This window comes from Myotis nattereri, assembly GCF_964212035.1.
Source record: "Myotis nattereri genome assembly, chromosome: 1".
NCBI classification, from domain to species: domain Eukaryota; kingdom Metazoa; phylum Chordata; class Mammalia; order Chiroptera; family Vespertilionidae; genus Myotis; species Myotis nattereri.
Genome location: NC_138075.1, coordinates 25,335,342 through 25,357,922, shown reverse-complemented (window position 1 = coordinate 25,357,922; position 22,581 = coordinate 25,335,342). Strand labels below are relative to the sequence as shown.

At 49.3% G+C, this 22,581-nt stretch overlaps 1 protein-coding gene across 11 annotated transcripts in view; it reads left to right on the top strand.

The window, feature by feature from the left end:
- RGS6 (regulator of G protein signaling 6) overlaps positions 1-22,581 on the top strand; it is a 488,382-nt gene that overhangs the window by 424,063 nt on the left and 41,738 nt on the right. For all 11 annotated transcript variants that reach the window (XM_081100530.1, XM_081100531.1, XM_081100532.1 and 8 more), the window contains exons 13-15: positions 1,415-1,525; positions 8,876-9,001; positions 16,650-16,836. In XM_081100530.1, coding sequence (XP_080956656.1) covers positions 1,415-1,525; positions 8,876-9,001; positions 16,650-16,836 — 424 coding nt within the window. The remainder of the gene's footprint in view (positions 1-1,414; positions 1,526-8,875; positions 9,002-16,649; positions 16,837-22,581) is intronic.

The following is a 22,581-nucleotide window of genomic DNA, read 5'->3' as shown; positions in this document are numbered from 1 at the left end:
GAAACCCATCGCCGGCAGGTCTGGTCCACATACACACCAGCCCCTGAGCCGGCTTCAGTGCCTCCCGCTTAGGGACCTGTGGATGTCCAGAGGTTTGCCAGATGCTCAAGGAAAACCCCAGCGCGAAGGCGTGTAATCAAAACAAACCAAGAAGGGACCTGGAGGAGCCAAAACCTGTTCAAGAAGCTGAAAATAAAAATACAGAATTCGTATCCTCAGACACGTGAGAAGATACTCCAGCCATAAAACAAGACCCAGGTACTATGACAAACAAGAGCGAACTCTGGAAACCCAAGAAAATGGTAGCTCAAATTTAAATAAAGAAAGGAAAAAAATTGCAAGAGCTGTCAAACAAACAGACAAAAAAATGGAAAATGGGAGGGAAAATTAGATTATCAATCAATTCAAGATGTCCAATATTTAACTAAAAAGAATTATACAGCCCAGGCAGCGTGAGTGTCAACCCATAAACCAAGAGGTCCCTGGTTCAATTCCCTGGTCAGGGTACATGCCTGGGTCGTGTATTCAGTCCCCAGTAGGGGATGTGCAGGAGGCAGCCAATTGATAATATTCCTCTCATCAATGTTTCTAGTTCGATATCCCTCTCTCTTCCTCTTTCTCTTAAAAAAAATGTTTTTAAAGAATTATGGAACGGAAAAACAAATAGCATGACATTAGCAAAAAATAATACTTATGGGAAATATATTGTACACTGTACCCAGCACAATGAACAAAACAACCAGCAAGGACCATGGTGAAATTTCAGAGGACTACAGCAATAAAGAGAAGATCCTAAGTTTCCAGAGAGAAAAGAAACTGTTTAGAATCCAAATGGATCCAGACTTCTGAGTGCCAAAACAAATAAATAAAAAAGTGAGCAATGTCTTCAGAATTCTGAAAGAAAATTGTCTTTAACTCTGGGTTCCATGTCCAGCGCTATCAGTCAAATACTGAGATAAAGTCAAAGGATGTGCTTCCACACAACCAGGGAGTAAAACCAACAGACAGACACGGGACCAGGAAACAAGGGCGTGAACCCAAAAGTGAAGGAGGTCCCAGGATGATGATTTTGCATCGAATCTACAGAGCAAACGGTCCAGGTTGGAGCAAAAGGACTCAAAACTCTGGGGACAGGGAGATAATGGATTGATTATCTGATGTGCTTAAGAAATGGGAAAATTATTGCTGAATGTTTTAGAGATTTGCAGGAACACTTGAAAAAAGTAATATGCTACTTAGCTCCGCAGCACCCAAGGGCAAAGGAAAACAGTCCAATTTGTCAAAAGTGGGAGTGGTGCTAATTTTTTCCCTTTAATTTGGAATTATATTAAGACCGATACAATGTTTGTGTAAAACAGAATAAAAGTGTTTACGGGAACTCAATGGCTTTCTCTGCTCTGCTTCCCTCCTGCAGCTTAATTGCTTACACGGAACAGTATGTGGAATACGATCCTATGGTAACACCAGCCGAGCCATCCAATCCCTGGATCAGTGATGATGTCACTTTATGGGACATAGAGATGAGGTAAAAAAAAAAAAAAAGTTTTAATGTTTGAGAGTGAGAGAGATGTGGGAGAATGTACGAGATTGTGAGGTTTGCCACTTGAACAGAAACCTCAAGTAACCTCCCCACCAAGTTCTACTTACTCGTGGTTTCTCCCTCCTTATAGCTTGGCTTGTACATGGATCCTTTGTGCCTTCCCTCTGACCTCTCTCTGACCATGCCAGAGGAAAAGAATCTGTTGGCCAATTTATTGATATATATATTGATTATATATATATGTGTGTATATATATATACACATATATGTATACATTATACATATACATTATATACATTATATATATATATGTATATATGTATATGTGTGTGTGTGTATATATATATGTGTATATATATATTAGATAGCAGCAACAGTAATAATATGTTAAGTGTCTTACATGGAATCCCACAAGTAAACATTACTATTTTCACCATTGAACAGATGAGGAAACTGAGGCACAGAGGAGTTAGTGACCTTGCTCAAGGTCACACAGCGAGTAGGTAGCAGAGTTAGGATTGGACCCCAGGCAGAGGGCTTCAAGCTGTAGTTTTCATCATTGTTCCTCTGGAGTACCTGACAGGGGTGACTCCATCCAGTAGCTTCTCAGCCATGAGGAGAGCTAGTGTGTTTGCTTAATGGCTGAGGAGCCGAAGCCCAGAGGGACTTGGCCTATGTCCACAGTTGCAAAAGGAGAGGCCTAGACAGATCTGGTGTGGGGGCCTGGGCACCCTCAGCCCCTGTTCCTCATTTCTTTATTATCTCTGTCATTCACTTCCACTCTCGTTCTTTTTCTGGATTCTTTTCTTGAAATGGAAAAACCTTATAAAAAGCAATAAGAGTCATTGGTGTTTATTATAAAACTAGAGGCCCTGTGCGTGAAATTTATGTGTGGGTAGGGTCCCTAGGCCTGGCCAGCAATTAGGTTCCCTTCCTCCCTACCTCCTCCTTCCCTCACTTCCTCAGTGCCCCACCTCTGCTGCTGGTTGCCCACCATGTTCTGCACCACCTCCTGGTGGTCAGTGCACGTCATAGCAAGTGACCAAACACCCGTTCTCCTAGTCGAACTCCCAAGGGGACACTTTGCATATTAGCCTTTTATATATATATAGATGTTTAAACTAGTCAGACATACACCATGAAGAAAATCTCTCTTCCTCCAACCCAGTGTCATTTTCTAGAAAGAACTTTGTTTATTGTCTAATGCCATGGTTCCCAAACTGCATCACTGTACCCTGAGCCCCTGCGGGAAACGCAATGGTGTGTGACATATGTCAGATGCTGCATCAACTATCAGTTAAGGTTGTTAAAGTTGTTCACTGTTTTCAACATTAGATCCCATTCCATTCCCTCCAGGGTTTGCAAATCTGGGTTTTCAGAGCAGTTGGCTGTGATAAAAAGCAAGCACTGTACAAAAATCAACATGGAACAGGAAATGAGGGTGGCGGAGTCCAATCTGACTTCAGAGTTTGCAAAGATGTGCAGTGCTCAATGGCGCACATGTGTTTATATAAGAACGAAGCAAATGTATTCATTGTTCTTTCAATTTATATATACTTCCAATAGCTACTAAGTTGTTAGAACATAAATACATTTGAAGTTCTTTGGACCTGCCTTTTAAATAAATAAACATGCCCTAGACTGTTCCTTTTAATCTCATCCAAGAACGTAAATCTTTTTAACAGGATATTGTGGGGGGTTTTCCACTTTTTAAATCACTGCTACTCTTTTTCCATTTTATTCTCTCTTTTCAGGAAGTCCTTTTGTAGGCATTCTGGGTCTCTGGATGGAGCAGCCACTCTTACCTTTCCTCTACTACCCTTGTTATTCTCTATTCAAGGACAGAATTCCTTGACGTCCTCTTCAGGGTCACATTTTGTTTTCAATGATGTCCACTCTGTGGTTTCATACTTTCATGAGTTTTTCTTTTCCTACTGAGTGTTGGGAGGGGTGGTGACACTCCTGCTCTTTTCGTTTCTGGGAACCCCTAACATTTCTTGGGCTCCTTTTCCTTCGTAGCCTGCTCTGTCTTATTGGTGGTGTTTCCCCTCGTGAATTCCCCTGGGGGTAGTATATGTTTTGGGGTTTGTTTGATTTTTCATATATCTCCTCAATTTCTGCAGCTTACTTAGCCTGTTTCGCAGGGGTCGTTGATTGGAGAAGTGCTATTTCCAGTCAATGTCTCATCACTCCAATCCCTGTTCAGAGCACATAAGTCTTGGCATGCACCCAGCAATTTGGGAGACTGAAGGACTTAGCTTTCAGTTTGGGCCATAAATTAGAATCACCTGGAGCATTATTTTTTTAAAAAAATGCCAATGCCTACTTTCCTCCCCAGACCAGTTAACTCAGAATTTCTGGAAGTGATACATCGGTTTTGTTGTTTTTTTACATCCCCCCAAGGGGATTCTAACATGCAGCCCTGGTTCAGATGGACTATGTCAGTAGCTGGTGAGGGCTCCCTCAGCAATTGCGTGGGTCACTAGTTCTCAAAATACAGGGCGCATCAGAATCCCCCAGGATGCCCATTAAAAATACAGATGCCCTGCGGGTCTGTTTTCAGCAAGCTTTCTAGGCAATTCTGAGGCACAGAACAATTTGAAAATTCCTTGTGTGGTTCACAGAGTCTCTCACTCAGCATTGATGTCCCTTCCTCAGAAAGGTCTTCTGTGACCACTCCATTTAAAGTAGCTGTCCCTTCCTCCCAGTCATTCCATATGACATCCCCACCCCCCTGGTTCTCTTTCTAAATAGGACTTAAAGTTATTTTAGCACCTAGACCAGTGATGGCGAACCTTTTGAGCTCGGTGTGTCAGCATTTTGAAAAACCTTAACTTAACTCTGGTGCCGTGTCACATATAGAAATTTTTTGATATTTGCAACCATAGTAAAACAAAGACTTATATTTTTGATATTTATTTTATATATTTAAGTGGCATTTAACAAAGAAAAATCAACCAAAAAATGAGTTCGCGTGTCACCTCTGACACGTGTGTCATAGGTTCGCCATCACTGACCTAGACCCAAATCAGGCACACAGTAGGCGTTCAAAAAGATAGGTTTGGTGGAGAATAGACAGAGAAGTGACTATTTCTTTGGTCACTTTATTGGTATTTGGGAAAGGAGGAGAGATGAGTACATGGACTTAGTTCCCGATAATAACCCTGGGATTTCCTCCTCCTTTCTCAAAAGTCAACAAAGAAGCATGTGATAGTTTGGGGAAATGGTGGCCACCTGACCTGTCGGTTTATTCCAGTCTATCAGAACTCTTTCCCCTGGTGGGTGCCACCTGCCCCTACAACTAGTGCTCTGGTTCTGCTCTTATTGTTCAGGCTTCTACTCTAATCTTGATGCCTAACCTAACACCTACAGCATTCTGTCCACCTTCAAGCAGAATCAGGTTATTGAGATACATGTGCACATGAAGAGAAGCCGTGGGGGCCTGTTTCTTCTCCCAACTGGACATTTCCACCCACTCTCACGCTGGCAGTGGCTGGGGACCTGTCTTTGGAAGAGCACAATTGGGGATCAGGGCCAATACCCCACTTCAGTCCGTCCATGGTCCCCGTCCGTGAAACAAAGGCTAGAGATGACCAGTAATATAAGCCATTTTTTTTCTTAGTTTCATGCAACAAATCTATTTTGAAAACCCACTATGTGCTACGTTCTGAGTTGGTAGGTCAGCAGAAATGAGAGCTGGACTCCTTTGGAGAGCCACCTGTCTTTGCTATGTGTTGGTTTGAGCTCCTCAGTGGGAGTCAGGAATTTGGGGAGGTCAGGGGGCATGGAGAACAAGGAAGAGCTAGAAAAAGATACCTAGGTAGCAAGTAGAAAATGCCTTCAGGATAAGGTCACATCACCCACGTCACTACACACATCTTCTTACTGATTTCTTCCCAGTGTTGGACTTGCTGTGTAAAAAGCACTGTAGTGAATCAAAGGCACATGACACATGGTCTCTGCCCTCAAAGGGCTCATGCGACAGCTGAACATAAACCCTTAAACAGCTAAATGATGATACAGAACTATAATAAAACCATTGCATAAGGAAGCAGTTCTAAACAATGGATGGATATGTAAGGGGCTGTGAGTTCCGGCGATTATTTGTTTGAATTGGGCCATGGGAAAGTTATTGTACCCATCGCCTGGGAATAATTTTCAGAATTATTTTATAACCACAGAGACCATTCAGTAGTAGCAACATGTTCAGATCTGATCTTGAACCTTAAAGGGGAAGATGTTTGGAAATACTCAAGTAATGCTAGCAACACACATATATAGAGAAGTTTTATCCCAAAAGCTTTTAATGGAATAGATTCCAATGGCCAGATGGACTGGCATCCAGATATAGAAAAAGGATTGATTGTAAATAATGTATAGTGGATGTTCTAGGCTGAATAGTGTCACCCCCAAAATTCATGTCCTTCCCAGAACCTCTGAATGTGACTTTGTTGGAAAATAGGGCTGTGGTCATGGAAGCAGTTAGGATGAGGCCACCCAGGAATGGGGTAGGCGCCTGCTCCAGTATGACTGCTGTCTTTGTCACAAGAGAACAGAGAGACACAGATGCACAGGGAGAATACCACGTGAGGATGGAGCCGGAGACGGAGTGATGCGTGTGCAGGCCAAGGATGCCACGTACTGCTGGCCACACCAGAAGCTAACAGCCTCCAGAGAAAGCGTGGCCCTGCCAACACCTTGATTTCAGACTTCTAGCCTCCAGAACTGTGAGAGAATCACTTCCTACTCTCTAAAGCCAGGTTGTTGGTCCTTTTGTTACAACAGCCCTAGGAAACTACCACACGAGGGTATCCCGTCTCTCCAGACATCCTTGTTTCTGCTGAAGGCTGGCTTTACAGCTTTCTGGACATCCCGACCTCTGTCCTAGGCCTCTGATTCTCCATCCAGCATGACACCCCAAGCTTTCGGGCCCATCCCCAAAAAGGCCTTTCTCCCACCCCTGCCACCACCAATGAACCTGGTGGAGTGAGTGAGGACTTTTAGATTGGGTACCAGAAAGTAGAGGCACGGGTGGTGGGAATATGTCCAAGAGGCAATCACTACAAACACTGAGAGACGCTCCACACCCGGCCCTCCAGGCACAGCCTTTGATCAGGGTGCAGCTGCCACCAGCACCATCCCTGCAGAGCCCTGCGACCTTGGCTGGCAAAGAGCAGGTGCTTGAGCCCATCCCAGGCAACAGCATGGCCCTGGCAGAAAGAGACGATATCCTGTAGCTCTCTGGGGCTCACATTTGCTGCTAGCCTCAACCCTAGGGGGATCTTTTTTTCAATATATTTTTTAATCGATTTCAGAGATGAAGGGAGAGGGAGAGATTAAAACATCAATGATGAGAGAGAATCATTGATCGCTGCCTCCGGCATGCCCCACACTGGGGATCGAGCCCGCAACCCGGGCATGTGCCTTGACTAGGAATTAAACCGTGACCTCCTGGTTCATAGGTCGACGCTTAACCCCTGGGCCACACCGGCTGGACAGGGGAGATTTCTTTATAAGCAGTACTTTTTGTCTCCTGGAACTCTGTCGAGTGGGATTGGTTCTGTGGCTTGAGTTTGAGAGAATCCAGGACCTGTCTTCCTGGCTTGTTCTAGAAAGCCCAGCCTGGCACTTTGGAAGAGATTGTTCATGAAATTCCCCGCTGGGTCTCCTGGTGGACTTAGTCTTCTCCTATGACTCCGCTGGGCTAAGCCTGGAGATGCAGGGCTGTGCACAAGGGCCTCCAGGCCGAACACATAACCTCAGAATTAGACGGCCCTGCTGCTGCTGCTGGTTAGGTCCAGGGGTGCAGAAACGGAAGGGTTGGGCTTGAATCGCATAAGTCCAGAGCTGCGCTTTCCAATACATAGCCACTAGCCACATGTGGCCACTTCAATTTCAACTTTAACTACTTAAAATTAAATATTGGTCACACTACCCAAGTTCTCGAGAACCACGTGTAGCTAGTGGTGACGTACCGGAGAGCACAGACATCGCGTATTTCCATCATCACAGAAGGTTCGACTGGCAGTGCTGGTCTAGAGCTACCTGTTGTCCCAAACCTTTCAACACACTTGCTTTTGTTCTCCTTTACCACGTGTAATTTTCTAAAATAAATACCGAGACTATGTCAACTCCATAACACAAGGAAGTGATTTTATTTACTTAATGTGTGTTAGAAATAATGAAAAGCAAATGTCAATTTTTTTTAAAAGAGGAAAAATAAGTATTGCTAGACCAAGGCCTCTCGGAGTTTAATGTGCACTTAGCCCTCCCAGGGATCTTATTACCCTGCGGATGCTGATTGCACGTGTCTGAGTGGGGTGACATTCCCCACAGGTCCTTAGACCACTCTTTGAGTGGGAGATTCCAGCATGTGACTTGAGAACTAGGACTCTACTGCTTCTTAAAGGGCCAGGGGAATAAATACAGCAAGTGAAGTGTAAATGGAAAGACAGAATTGAAGGGAATATTTGCATCTTTCAAAACCAAAAGAATAACACCAGAATCTTTCCCTCTCTAAGCCTCCCCTCCCACCCCGCATGGGCCTGGGGAGGGCCAGGTGGATGTGACGCCCACAGCAGAGTTAGGAGCTGCACTCTGGAGCCGCACTGTCTGGACTTGAGTCTTGACTCCCTTAGTGTCCTTGGGCAAATTATCACGAGGCCTCAGTTTCCCTATCTGTCAAATGGGGTAATGCCAGTACATGCTTTACAGAGTAGTTGTGAGGGTTCAGTGAGTTAACAGACATGAAATACCTAGAACATCATAAGCACTCAGCAGGTGGTTGTTAAACTGATAAACGAATACAGCATTCTGCTTCTGAATGAGTGAGCAGGTTTTATCCTAGACGAGTTGTTTCATTTCTGACCAGTGACACATCACTCGGATCTAAACAGGGCTCTGTTTCTCCGCAGTGGGTTGAGGAAGGGGTGAGAGGTGGGGACACTGTCTCTGATGAATGGTTGGATTCACAAGGCATCCTCAGTTATTTTTTTAAAAAAAATGATGGAGTCAAGAGTTGGGCCAATCACTGACAGGAACGCCCAGGGAAGCCGAATCAGTGGGGTTGTATTTCCTGCGGACAGGAGCCAGGCGGCACGCCTCCTGGTGAACCTACCCTAAATGCCTTCCTTAAAGAGACTCTTTACCATTGGCTGACGTTGGTGTACAGAAGTCTACAATTTAGAGTTTGTACTGTCACTTACATTTGTGAAATTTCCCTCTGGCGTGTGGCAACAAAATAGAGTTGACCTGCTGGAGAGAATGTGACACAGGTTGTTGCCTGATATTGATCACTTTTTAAACCTTTGTTCCCCTTCCCCTCCCCCCCAAAAGCAAAGAGCCCAGCCAGCAGCGAGTAAAGAGATGGGGCTTCTCTTTCGACGAGATGTTGAAGGACCAGGTGGGGCGGGACCAGTTTCTACGCTTCCTGGAGTCGGAATTCAGTTCAGAAAACCTCAGGTAAATCCCTCAAAGGTTTGAACTATGTGCAGTATGTGTGTGTGAGGCTGGAATTTGCATAATCAGCCTCCCTTTCTGCCTCCCTGTTTCAAAAAAATGTTAGGGTTCAAACACAGATTCCAGCTGATCTGGCGAAGATTGAAATAGAGACAAACAAACTCTATGTAGATTGGCTGTCACCATATATTAGCACCTACAACACCAGCATTTATTGTTCTTCAAGTCCAGATGGCATTTCCTCAAGTTATTAGAAACATGTCTCCAATAACAAGTAAATAGTCAAATAGATTTGATGACACCACTGTTTACCTAAAACCACAGAGCCAGCCCAGTTGTCATGGCTCAGTGGTTGAGTGTCGGCCTATGAACTAAGAGGTCAGGGTTCAATTCCCATCAGAGCACCTGCCTGGGTTGTGGGCTCGATCCCCAGTGGGGGGTGTGCAGGAGACAGCCAATCAATGATTCTCTCTCATCATTGATGTTTCTCTCTCTCTCTCCCTATCCTTTCCTCTCTAAAATCAATAGAAATATATTTTTAAAAAATAAAGTAAAACCACAGAGCCAGGGGGTTTCAGAGGAAAGACAGTGCAGACACCCTCTCCTGAACTCCCCAAGTCTGGGATCCTGAATATTTGACAGGCCAACCAGAAGGAAAAGGGAGAGAAAGAGATAGAAACATCCATCTTGTTTCAGCATTTCAAAAAGCAAGAGTAAAGATCACTCATTAACTGCAGACATAGCTGCAAAAACTCATTAGCACATGAGCTTTCCTTTTGGGGGGATGTCTATCCTGATCACCTGATGTGAGTGGAACATCTAATTGTGACTATTGGACTATGACACCCCAAGATAAGGGAAAACATACTAATGTATTAATAACTACTACTCAGTAGAAAAAGTAAGGCTTTCAAAATGTGAGGTCCACTGAGAGAGGAAGGAAAAGGGAGTACATTAAAAAGGAAAAGACTCATGGTTATGAAACATTGAGAACTTGTGTTTTATTCGGGTTTCGTTGTATTCGATGTAGATGCACAGACCTACGGAACGTGTCACTTACCTAAGACCCATTAGTGGTCTTAGCCAACTGGTGATGTCTCAGTGGGAAGATGGAAATCTCTGTTTTTCTTGGTGCCAGATTCTCCTTTATAGGCAGGTTAATTCCCATCTTCCAAGGCCTTTTTTCAAAGTGGCTTTAACTTTTAAAAAGGTTTTTGAACTTTGAAAAGTCAGAGCATGTACTGTGGGTAAAAAAAGAATGGTCCACTGCAGTGTTAACGTGCAAAGCCCCTATGATTTATTTGGAGTGAGAGACCATATCAGTCCCACACATCAGTCAAATTAGATTTCCTGCACACCTCCTCCATAGCAAGCCCCACGAACGTTTGCCGAGGGAAGCCGGGAAGTCAAGATGCATGATCTTCGTCCGCAACAACCTTTGTAGGTTGCTGAGGAAAAGACGTGGAAAACTCTGACATCGCTAAATGAATATAAATAAGTATAAACTCTAAGAACCGTGTTAGAAGTGTTTTGAAAGGGAGGGATGAATGTAAGCCAGAGTAGAAGAGCAGGATACTGACATGAAAAAGGAAGAGAGAGGACTCTAAGCTGATGACCCCCTGATCCATTAAGACTTGGGAGGACTTGTAGATGGCAATTCACTGTATGTCTCGATGCCTCTCAAGGCAGCCATGTGCCTGTTGTGAACCAGATAGGGTTGGGTAACTGTTTCGGTTATGACACGAGTTCTTTCCTTGCTGAGGTGTCACACTGAATGCATCTTAGAGCTTTGCTTCAGTTCCAGATCAGGTGCTTGGAGTGGAAGACTTGACTTTGAAACTTACGTGGGGTGGGGTTCAGACCAGCCTCGCGGGCTGTGCCGGGATGAAGGTCCTGCGAGGAAAGCCGTGCCCTCTGTGGCCAGCGCGTGGCATCCAGGCAGCTGCTCTGTGTGGCCACTGCAGCCCCAGATTCCAACCCCAGCTGGGTCCCCATGAGTCGCCCCTGAAGTCCTTTCCGTCTCCCCTTCCCATGCTGACCCCCATGGGTCCTCAAGATAGAGTGGTCCAGGGGCCCCCTTTACCTGGCTATTTCTTGTCCCATGAGTGGCCCTACGACCCTCTGCCACCTGCACCGTTACAGAGACTGAAGAATGGCCACGGGGTCCTGGCCATTGCGAGGGGCCCAGGAGCAGGAGGTCTGTGGCTCAGCACCGCTCTGTCCATGCCGAGTGTAGCCATGCCCGCCTCACAGTTCGGCTAGTTTCCCAGTGCATCACGTTGCAGGCCCAGAGTGTGCGCCTGGCAGATGTTCAGCGCCTCCGCCTGCCGTTACCTCTGCCAGCAGCTTCCTCCCGCGCCAGGAGGGCTGCACTCAGCCTGGGGAGAGAGAGAGTGTGCGAGCGTGCGGGAGCGTGCTGGTGACTGGTCGCCAATGAATGCATAAATCCAGACGTAGGGAGGGGCCCCTCTGATCCCTGTCGTGGGAGCGGACAAAGAAAATATAGAAAAGCCAGAGATTAGCAGCATGGTCCCAAAGCTCCTAAATCCTCTCTGGAGGTCCGAATTCCACTCTTGTGATATTCAGCATAATTGGATATATGGAGCGAAGCTCACATTTCAATCACACAACTTCAGGACTCTTCAGTCACTCATCGCCAGGCAGTTTCTCCCCTGCCCTTGTGTTGGCTTAGCACCTGCCCAGATCCACGTCCCGAGGACTGGGTGCTGCATCGGTTTAGCCCTGGACCGGGGGCACCTCTACATGAGCCGTGAGAATGGCAGCCCCTGGAGCTGTGCAGGTGGCACAACTCGGAGATCCTGCCCATCCGCTGTGTTGGCCATGCCAGGCTCGGCCCTGCTCCCCAGGATTGGTCAGGATCCCAGGCAACTGACATTGGAGCATGGGAGGAAAAGGGAGAGAGAGAGACGGACCAGAATGCAACTGGATGCGTTGCAAAGGGCCCCTCAGCCTGGCTTCCTGAGCTCCCTGGCATCTCTCCAGGGAAAGGGGCACTGGGATCCTAACGCCTTCGCACAGCGGCCAGAGTGCCATTAAGGAGTCCGAGGGCTGAATTTACACCAGAGCCTCAGAATGCAGACAGAGGAACTCCGAAGAGACAAGTATTGCTGTCACACAGCAAAGGGTCACCGGGTCCTTTAAGGAAAGCTGCCTGTGATAGTACACTGTCAGTGGGGGGTGAGCTGCGAGGGAGGGAGGGCACAGCTCAGGGCCTGCAGGGGTGGCCAGCACATTTGCCACAGACAGCGCATGTGACAGCACACTGTCTGTGGCACCCGGAGCTGAGCTCTGGCTCCGTTTGGACTGCGTGGGCCCTGGACACCGCTGTTTGGCCGGGGCCTTTGGAAGGCAGGTGGCCTCTCCTCCACAAGGGGGGCCCCCCCCTCAAGTGCTGAAGGAGGGACGTCTAGCGAGTTAGCTGAGGCCGCCCTTCTCCCTTCTCTGCGTTTTCCCAGCGTGACGACAGGAGCCTTTGTCCCCTCTCCATCTTCCCTGCACAAACCTTTGTCCTCCCTGGCGCCACACCTTCTGCCACACGGCAGGGCAGGAGTTAAAAATCAAAACCCGCAGCAGAGAGCGTCCCCCGTACATTTTTTATGAGCTGTGCCGCCTCCGGAGAGAGCGGGGTTGCTCTTCTGAGCTGCAGATTGATTATCCTGGTTCCACGCGGTGTCAGCTGAGGGGAGAAGCAATTAAACAGAGCGCGGGGGAGTTGCCAGGTTTATGTCGAGAGCCCCCCTCTCCGACGGCAGCCCCGCGTCCTGGAAAGACCTCGAAAGATTCACCAGGCCCAGTGGGATTCACCACTAACCAAACACATGATTAACCGGGACAGAGGTGGCTCGCGCCCGTGCCGTGACAATCTATGGCAGCTCAGCCACTGGCTGGTGAATGTAACTCGGCTTCTGGGGTGTGTACCGGGGGGCCTCCCCCATGTTGGCACCAGGGGGTTGCTGCCCAAGCAGAGCCGAAGTCAAGTTGGACCCTGTTCCCGAGTCTCCGGCCAGCAGAGGGCACAGAAGCCCTGCCTTTGCGTGGAGTTTGCTTTTCTCTGCAAACCAACTAAACTGGGTTTTTCTAACCCATGAACATCCTAGTTTGTGAAAAGCTGTGTGAGCTAGGAACTGGGCCTGCCCAGAGCCCTGGCAAGAGGGAGAATGGTTTTTCATGTTCCAGCGACGTTGCCATCAGCATCCAGGTCCTGAGGGAGCCAGCCCCAGACTGTGGGCAGGTCCAGGCTGCTGCTCAGCCCAGTGGAGTCTGAGCCCAGGCCGCCTCCCCCCAGAGCCCGGTGTCCGCCCGCCCGCATTCCTCAGCCATGGGCACAGGTCACACGCGGGCACACGGGCTGCCTTCCTGCGCTCTGAGGATTGGGCCAGGCAGGACAGGTGGCCTCCCTGACACCAGTCCCGCCAGCCCTTCTGCTGCCCGCCACAGGCTCAGTGCAGGGTTGGATGCCAGGCTGGCAGCTGCCTCCCGCTGGCGCCCTGGAGGAGCAGCGGTACCTGCAGGCTTTTGATAAGAGCAGCAGCTGCGCAGCCTCCGTGGGCCTCCCCGCCGCAGCCCATGTGCCGAGGGAGCTGCTGGGCTCTTCGGGGACGCTGGCCGGGCAGCCGGCTCAGAGCTCCAGCTCAGCCGTGGGCTTGCAGATGGCAGATGCAAACCAAAGCCTGCTCTGAATTCCAGACTGACACAAAGCTCTTCAGAGCCGGTGCTGGCAAACACACATGGGTGTCGGGCTGCTGCTGTGGCAGCATTTTTGCCGTCACCTGAGAGGGGTAAGGCAGGTCATCTCCAGGGCAGACGGAAGGCCCAGAGGGTCTCCATGTGTGAGGGAGAGGAAACGGCTGCCTAGCGATGTCACCGCCGCCTCCTCCTCTCCCGGATTCTCTTCTCCTCCCTCCTCTTCCTCCTCCTCTTCTTCCTCTCCCCCCTCCCCCTCTCCTCATTCTTTTCCTCTTCTTCCTCTACCTCCTCCCCCTTTCCACCCCACTGCCCCTCCTCACTCTCTTTCCTCCCCCTCCATCTCTTCTTCCTCCTCTCCCTCCTCTCCCTCCTCACCCTCCTCCTCTCCCTCCGGCCTCTCCTCCTCCATGCCTGTTGTTTCTTCTTGTACTATTTTTTAATCCTTATTTTTACCTGGCAATGGGAATCCTTTAATTTTTAATGTAAACGTTTATTGCATTTGATTCTGAAATTTCTGTTGACATCAGCTCCAGACCCTCTGAGTGATGTGCATTAACCTGGTGCCTAAATCATCCTGCAAAAGGGACTGGGGCCTCAGGAGCCACGGGCGCCCGCAGAGCTCTGAAGCGCTGGGTCCCCAGGGCCTTCCTGGAGGGCTCGATGGCTCCCCTCAGAGCAGCCTAGAGAAGGCGGCAGGAGATGGGAGCAGGGAGCCATTGACTGAGGGAGTGGGAAATCGCCCGGTGGCATCCGTCTGTGTGAGAGATGGACGCCTGGAAGGCTACGAAGGACACTGGTCCAGAGAAGTGGCCTCCAGCCCGGGAACTCGTCCCAAAGGCGACTCGCTGAGAGAGGCCCTTCTCCCATCTGCCCAGCACGTGCCTGTGGAGGACTCGCTTGGTCCTTGCCGAGTTGCCCATTCGCCCTCCCCGCCCTCCGGTCCTTTGAAAAGCCAACAGCAGCTGCTGCTTTAGAGCTGGATCCCTGTGCTCTACCTGCTCGTCAAACACTCTCCTCCAGGTGGAGAAAGACTGTGCTGTCATCACCAAATGGCCGTTTTCACCTTATGCACTCGGCCACCTCCTTCATTTTCGGCAGGCCCAGGGGTGGCACAGGGAGACCCAAGGACCCTGGGGGCTGGCCGGGGGAAGGAGGAGACCCACTCCCAGATGGGTTTCTAGGGCCCACCTCACAGCTCCTTTCCACCCCACCCCCACCTCCACCTCCAGACTCTGGTTAGAGAACCACCCCATTCTCCTCTCGCCTGGCAGTCAGAAGGCATGCGCACCAAAGACCTGCAGCGGGAAGAAAAAGGCTGGTGTTGACGGGCAGGTGACAACATGACCCCAGGCAGCTTCTGCCCAGGTCGCTGGAGAAGAAGGTGAAATTTGAGGGTCATACTGGCCAGTGTTGACCCTGTGACCACCACACTGACCCTTCCATAGCTCCCACCCACAGGACCTGACTGCATTTCAGACTTACACCTGGAGGGGAAGTTCTTCAAACGCGTGTCGCCTATTTCTCCATCCATTTTGTGCCCATTTTACAGGTGAGGGTTTCCTCACGGAGGTGATCAGAATACCAAACAGCAAATGGGAGAAGATTTCTATGCAATAACAGAACTAACGCGCACACCTGTCTCCTCTCCTTGTGGAAATGGAGCTGCATTACCGCGGTTGGCCACTAAGTGGTGCCTTTGGGCCACACACTTGGCCGCAAAGACATCAGTGAACAGCAACAGAAAAGCACGCTTAACCTTTTCAAAAACAACAAGTACATCTTACTTTGGGTGAAATTCGATGACAGATTGAATGCATTTTCCACCATGTTGTGTTTCAGTTCTCTTGTCCCTGCCCTTTTGTTGGCTTGACCGTGTGTGATGCCCGTGGCTGTGGGAGTCACATGGCCGGGGGCCTGTCCTCATGTTGCACTGATGCGGAAACTGGCCTGTCTTGTTCACAGGACACAAGTGTGCCACCCACACCTGAGCCCTCATGGAAGCCCTCCCCAGGGCTGCCTTAGAAACCACCTCAGGACCCCAGGAGCTATTGCCCAGGCTTTGGCTCTGGTTGCTGCTGTTCGCAGCAGCGGAGAGCTCACACCCAGTTCCCCCAGCGGCCGCTGCCACATGGACACAGGGGGGTTTATGAGGTGATATGGAAGAATCTTCCAGGGAGAATCTTCCCGCAGAGGTTCCCCATGGACGCCCCTTCGGCTTTGTTCCAGATGAGCTTATCTTCCATCCACAGCCCTTTACTGAGTGTCTACCATAAGCTAACACCATGCTGGGAATCAACTCATCTGTAACAGGAAGAGCTGGGTCCTACCAGCTCCAGTATTCTGTATAATTCCAAGATTCTATCTGTTTCTGTGATCTTTCCTTCATTTTGATGAGTCTAGTGACGAATCCCAACCAGATGAGACAAAGGATCTCACTTTTGTCTGCATCCTGGCATCTATGTAGAGCGGTGGTTCTCAGCCAGGGGTGACTTCACCTCCCAGGGGACATGTGGTCATGTCTGGAAACATTTATGGTTGTTACAACTTGGGGAGGGGTTGCCACTGGCACCTGGTGGGTAGAGGCCAAGGTTGCTGCTAACCGTCCGACAGTGCACAGGGCAGGCCTCACAAGAAGGAATCATCCTGCTCCAAAAGGCGACAGTGCTGTGGTTGGGAAACTGTGATGTGGGAGGACAGAGATCTCTCCTTGGTAACCAGAGCACAACGACCTTCTCACGGGTACTTCTTTTCGGGTCTCCATAACAGCAGAGCACCATCTGTGTGTTCAGCAGTCCCTATGATCGTGGGTACCTGGGCAGTGGCCACGGGGAAGAGTGGAGGGTGCAGCAGAATGAGTCTCCTGGATGTCAGTGCTGGGGCCACATCCAGCAGAGCCCAGATGCTAAGCCCCCTGGAACTGACTGTCTCTCTCCTTCTGCTTCAGGTTCTGGTTGGCTGTCCAAGATCTCAAGAAACAACCCCTGCAGGATGTGGCCAAGAGGGTGGAAGAAATCTGGCAAGAGTTTCTGTCTCCAGGGGCCCCCAGTGCAATCAATCTGGATTCTCACAGCTATGAGATAACCAGTCAAAACGTCAAAGATGGAGGGAGATACACATATGAAGATGCCCAGGTTTGCTTATCTATTCAAATGGTTCTATCAAAAGGTGTTCGTTCGTCCTCTCTACCACCCCACCCATTAACATGAGTTCCAGGCCTTGTGTTTAGTTCAAATTCCAGGTTTTATTATTTATGAGGCCATCAGAGGAAACCATCCCAGGTAGGTGCACAGTGAAATTCCAGGAGGATAACTTTTATAGATGCATTACATTATTACATAGAAACAGAAATTTACAGTTATATGCATTATATTCTCCAGGGCATTCTCAGTGTTTTACAAAATCTGAAGTCCCGTAGTAAGTCAGTAGTAGAATCCATAGAACATCATCATCAAAGTGGGTGGAGTGAGCTGACAGGGCCATGGGTCAAGCCCTCATCTAACCACGAAGCCCACACTCCTAACCAACACCCTACACTGCGCCCTTAGTGATCTCCAACTACAGTCCCCCTTATTCTCAGGGGGTGTGTTCCAAGATCCCCAGTGGATGCCTGAAACCTCAGATGGTAATAAATCCTGTGCTTTTTCCTATACATAAATACCTATGATAAAGTCCAACTTATAAGTTAGACACAGTAAGAGATTAACAACTGTGTATATCCTATCTAATAAAAGAGAAACATGGTAATTAGTGTACGACCGCTACCCTTCCCATTGGCTGATTAGGGTGATATGCAAATTAACTGCCAGCCAAGATGGCGGCCGGCAGCCAGGCAACTTAAACTGAACATGAGGCTTGCTTGCTTCAGTGACGGAGGACTCCAACATTCCCCACCTGCCTTGCCGGCCTCTGAGCTTGCAGTTTAAGAAACATTGTAACAAATATAGAAGCTAAACAAAACCCCAGAAACCAGCTTTCAGCGAGCCGGGATTCAGAGCTGGAGTTATACATTGTTTCGATTATAGAACCCAAACAAACCAGATACCTGCTTTCAGCAGCTGAAGCCTCAGAGCTGGAGCCAGAGCCAAAGCTGGCCCAGAATAAAAAGAAAAAAGAAAAAAAGGAGCAGTTGGGAGCTTCAGTCCCAGCCTGAAAACAGCCCTCAGCCCCTCACCCAGACTGGCCAGGCACCCCAGTGGGGACCCCCACCCTGAAGGGTGTGTGACCAGCTGCAAACAGCCATCATCCCCTCATCCAGGCTGGCCAGGCACCCCAGTGGAGACCCCCACCCTGATCCAGGATACCCTTCAGGGCAAACCAGCCAGCCCCCACCCATGCACCAGGCCTCTATTCTATATAGTAAAAGGGTAATATGCCTCCCAGCACCAGGATCAGTGGAGCCGCGAGGCCTCCCGGCACCGGGATCAGCGTGACAGGGGGCAGCGCCCAAACCCCCTGATCGCCCTGCGGCTCTGTGTGTGACAGGGGCGGGGCCACAACCTCCCTATCGGCCCTGCTCTGTTCCTGACAGGGGAAGGCGCCCCAAACCCCTGATTGGCCCTGCTCTGTGCCTGATAGGGGGGAGCTCCCCAACCCCCTGATCGCCCTGTGGCTCTGTGTGTGACAGTGTGCGGTGCCCCAACCCCCCCACCCCACGGGCCCTGCTCTGTGTATGACAGGGTAGAGCCATAACCTCCCCATCAGCCCTGCCCTGAGTGTGACAGTGGTGGCGCCCCAACCCCCTGATCGGCCCTGCTCTGTGTGTGACAGGGGGCAGTGCCCCAACTCCCCTATCGGCCCTACTCTGTGAGTGACAGGGGGGAGCTCCCCAACCCCCTGATCGGCCCTGCTCTGTGCATGACAGGGGGCAGCGCCCCAACCCCCTGATTGGCCCTGCTCTGTGCGTGACAGGGGGTGGTGCCGCAACCTCCCCATCGACCCTGCCTTGAGTGTGACAGGGGGCAGTGCCCCAATGCCCCAATCGGCCCTACCCTGAGCATGACTGAGGGTGGCATCACAACCTCCCAATCCGTCCTGCTCTGTGCATGACAGGGGGCGGCGCCCCAACTCCCCAATCGGCCCTGCTCTGAGCCTGACCAGGGGCTGCACCTAGGGATTAGGCCTGCCTCTGCCACCCAGAAGCAGGCCTAAGCCAGCAGGTCATTATCTCCCAAGGAGTCCCAGACTGCAAGAGGGCACAGGCCAGGCTGAGGGACCTCCCCCTCCTCACCCCTCGAGTGCACAAATTTTTGTGCACTGGGCCTCTAGTATATATATAAAAGCCAACTGACTGGAACAACAGGAACAACCGGTCACTCACTATGAAGCGCACTGGGGAGGCCAACAGGCCCAATCAGGGCCCTGATCAGCCCCCCACAACCACCTGTGGCCCCTCTCCCTGGCCATCCCCATCCCTGATCAGCCCCACACACACCAATCAGGGGCTGGGCCGGCAGCCAACCTCATGCAGCCCCTCTCCCCAACTCCCGCCCCCACCACCAGCCAGCCTGATGGGCCCCCAACAGGGTGGGCTGGCCGGACCCTATCCGTGCACGAATTTGTGCACCGGGCCTCTCATAATTAATAATAGGACAATTCTAATAATATACTATACTAAGAGGTATGAGAATGTGTGCTCATGCACACGCTCTCTCTCTCTCTCTCTTCAGTAATGTTTATATTTTTTAGTCCAACCTATTACTGAATGTGTGTCACCATCCCATTGCAGTAAATGGCGTGGTGTCGCTCGTTTGAGAGAATTCCTTGCTCAAATCTTTGCATAGGCTCCACACCTGCCATCAACTGGAACATGCTTGCTGTTCATGTCTTCCACTCAAAAAAGTAATGCCTTTCCCACCCTAACGGAGCACCTATCACGCACTGTGGCAGTGCATTTCATAGTTTGAGGTGCAACAGCAAAACAAGCATGAATTTCTCCTTTTCCACAATTTCATGATAGTTCTTAGCAACCTCAGCATAGCAACCTTTTTTTCTTTCCCTTTAAGGTGAGAATTTTCACCTTTTCACTGAAAGGAAGCACTTTGCAACTCCTCTTTGGCGCGTGCGAGTGGCCGGCATCCCCACTCTTTCGCTTTCGGGCCATTTTTAACTAAAAGGAGGGTGGCATGAACAGGAGCACTTCGATGCTGGAACAGCCTGTTGGATAACTGGAGACGGCTGCTGAGTGCCTACAGGGGAGGAGCGTCACAGAGTAGGGCCGATAGGGGAGTTGGGGCACCCCAGTGGAATGGGGCCGGACAAAGCAAAACTTCCTCACGCTGCTCAGGACAGTGACAATGCAACACTTAGGAACTGTTTATTTCTGGACTTTCCCATTTAATATGTTCAGACCACGGTTGACCACAGGCAACACAACTGCAGAAAGTAAAACCACAGGTAAGGGCGAGGGGTGGGGGCCAACTGGAGTGTCTGCGGGAGGACAAATGACTCCGATGCTCTGCGGGATCCACAGGTGAGCGAAGTGAAGAGAGTTGAGATAAAACCTTAGCCCTGTCACTGGCTGTAGGAAGGAAGGAGGAAATAGAAGTTAGGGGCCAGGAAATAAGAAATTGACTTAATGCTTATTGTTAGAAACGGTGGCTCCCAGCCCTCCCTGGCAGTTTGGGATGATGTCTGTGGCTTCTGTTTCTTTCCCAGCCTCACCCCTCGCCACCATCTGTGCCCTAGTGAGGGTACAGGGGTAGGAGGCCCCCCACCCCCAGGCTTCCCGGCACCTCACCCATTGGTGAAATTACTTGTCATTTTCCCCCACTAGCCTGTCATCTCCTGGAGGGCAGGGCCTTTTTGTCGTTCTTTGTGGTACCTTATCACATTGCACAGGGCCTGGAATAGAGAGGTGCTCCCCAAACCACAGACAGTAGCACCCCCAGACCCTCAGCTTCCCTTTCCGCAGTTTCAGTTACCTGCAGTCAACCATGGTCCAAAAATATTAAATAGAAAATTCCAGAAATAAACAACTCCTACGTTTTCAATTGTGCGCCGTTCTGAGACACAGGATGAAATCTCGTGCCATCCTGCTCCGTCCCATGCAGGACGCGGTTCGTCCCTTTGTTCAGCACATGCACACGTCAGAGATCCCCATTCACTAGTCACTGAGCCGCTGCCGTCAGTTGTCAGGCCAACCTGCGTGGTTTCACAGAGCTTGTGTTCAAGTCACCCTTATTTTCCTTAATAATGGCCCCAAAGTGTAGCAGTAGTGATGTTGGCAGTTCAGATTTGCCACACAGAAATCGCAAAGTGCTTCCTTTAAGTAAAAAGGTAAAAGTTCTCCACTTAATAAAGAAAAGAAAGGAAAGAAAAAACATCGTATGCTGTGGTTGCTAAGAACTAAGGTAAGAATGAAACTTCTATCTGTGAAATTGTGAAGGAAAAAGAAATTCGTGTTCATTTTGCTGTTGCACCTCAAGCTGCAAAATGCGTGATAAGTGCTTAGTTGAGACGGAGCAGGCACCAAGCTTGTGGGTGGAAGACATGAACAGAAGGCGTGTGGATGGCAACGTGTTGCGCCCGAAAGCGTGAGTCTGTACGAATACTTCAGCACGGGACCCCCTGAAACAAGTGACACGGAGCCATTTACTGCAGGAAGGGATGGGCACACAAATTCAGGAATAGGTTTGGACTGAAAAACACAAAAATTACCGGAGAGGCTGCGTCTGCGGGCGAAGAAGCTGCCGCCACATTTCCAATAGAGCTGAAGAAGTTGACTGGGGTTTCTTACTCTCCACAGTTTCAGGCATCCACTAGGGGTCTTGGAACGTATGCCCTCCAGGGGGTGACGGTGCTATCAAATTCAGGAATCTCAGAGGCACCGATGCGAATAATGCCATGAAAACACAACCAGTGTCCCTGGTCATCCAGATTTGCCTGGTTGTTTGCTTAGAACGTCAGGATGGGAACACCCACCAACCTCAACACTTTAACCTTCTTTTCTTTCACCCTGGCCATGAACTTCACTGAATGCTTGTGCCAGGGAGATTTTGTTCTGTGTCTTTGCATGGAGTCCCAGTCCCTCACACCCTTCGCAGCTTCAAAGCAAAATATTTGTCATGAAAAATATTTTTTTCAGATAGATTTGTGTATGTGTATGTACTAGCATGTAGGCTCCTAAGCACATACTGATCTGTCCTGATGAGGGGAGGGATGGAGACCCCCCTTAAAAGCTAAAGCACAAAGCTCAACCCTTCGTGATTCCTGAAATATTAGAAAAGGGATGCTGGTCGGAACTACGGTGCACTGAGCCTTGGTGTTATCTCTCTGAGCATGACATTAGGAAGGATTTATTTGAATGTTTTATGATGACACTTGTAAATGTTGGAACGTGGAAAGAGCAGAGCAACAAATCTTTATGGACCCTCTTCCAGCCTCAGCGTCAATTCAAGCCTGACCTCATCCTCTCTGTGTGCCCCTTTACTTTGTTCAGCCACCACTGGGATATTTTAAAGCAATTTTAAAATTATAGATATTCACACATATATAAACCAAGACATTATATAATTTTATTGTAAATACTTAGTTATGTATCCCTAAGAGAAACTGACCCTTTTGTTTAATTACCACAATACCATTATCGCATCTCATCAAATTAGCAATAATCTTTTAATATCATCAAGCGTCAGGCAAGTGTTCACCTTTCTAATAGTTCCATGAGTGCCTTTTCTTCACCCAGATTTAAAATCAGAATCCAAACAAGGGCCACACATCCCAGTAGATTGTGTGGCCTGAGTTCTACATGCCTTAGTCTATAGGTTTCTTCTGCATCCCCCTCCTCTCCCTGCCACCTCAAAATTTATTTGATGAAGAAACTGGATTCTTGGTCTTGTAGAGATTCCCACAGTCTGGGTTTTTTCTGATTGCAGCCC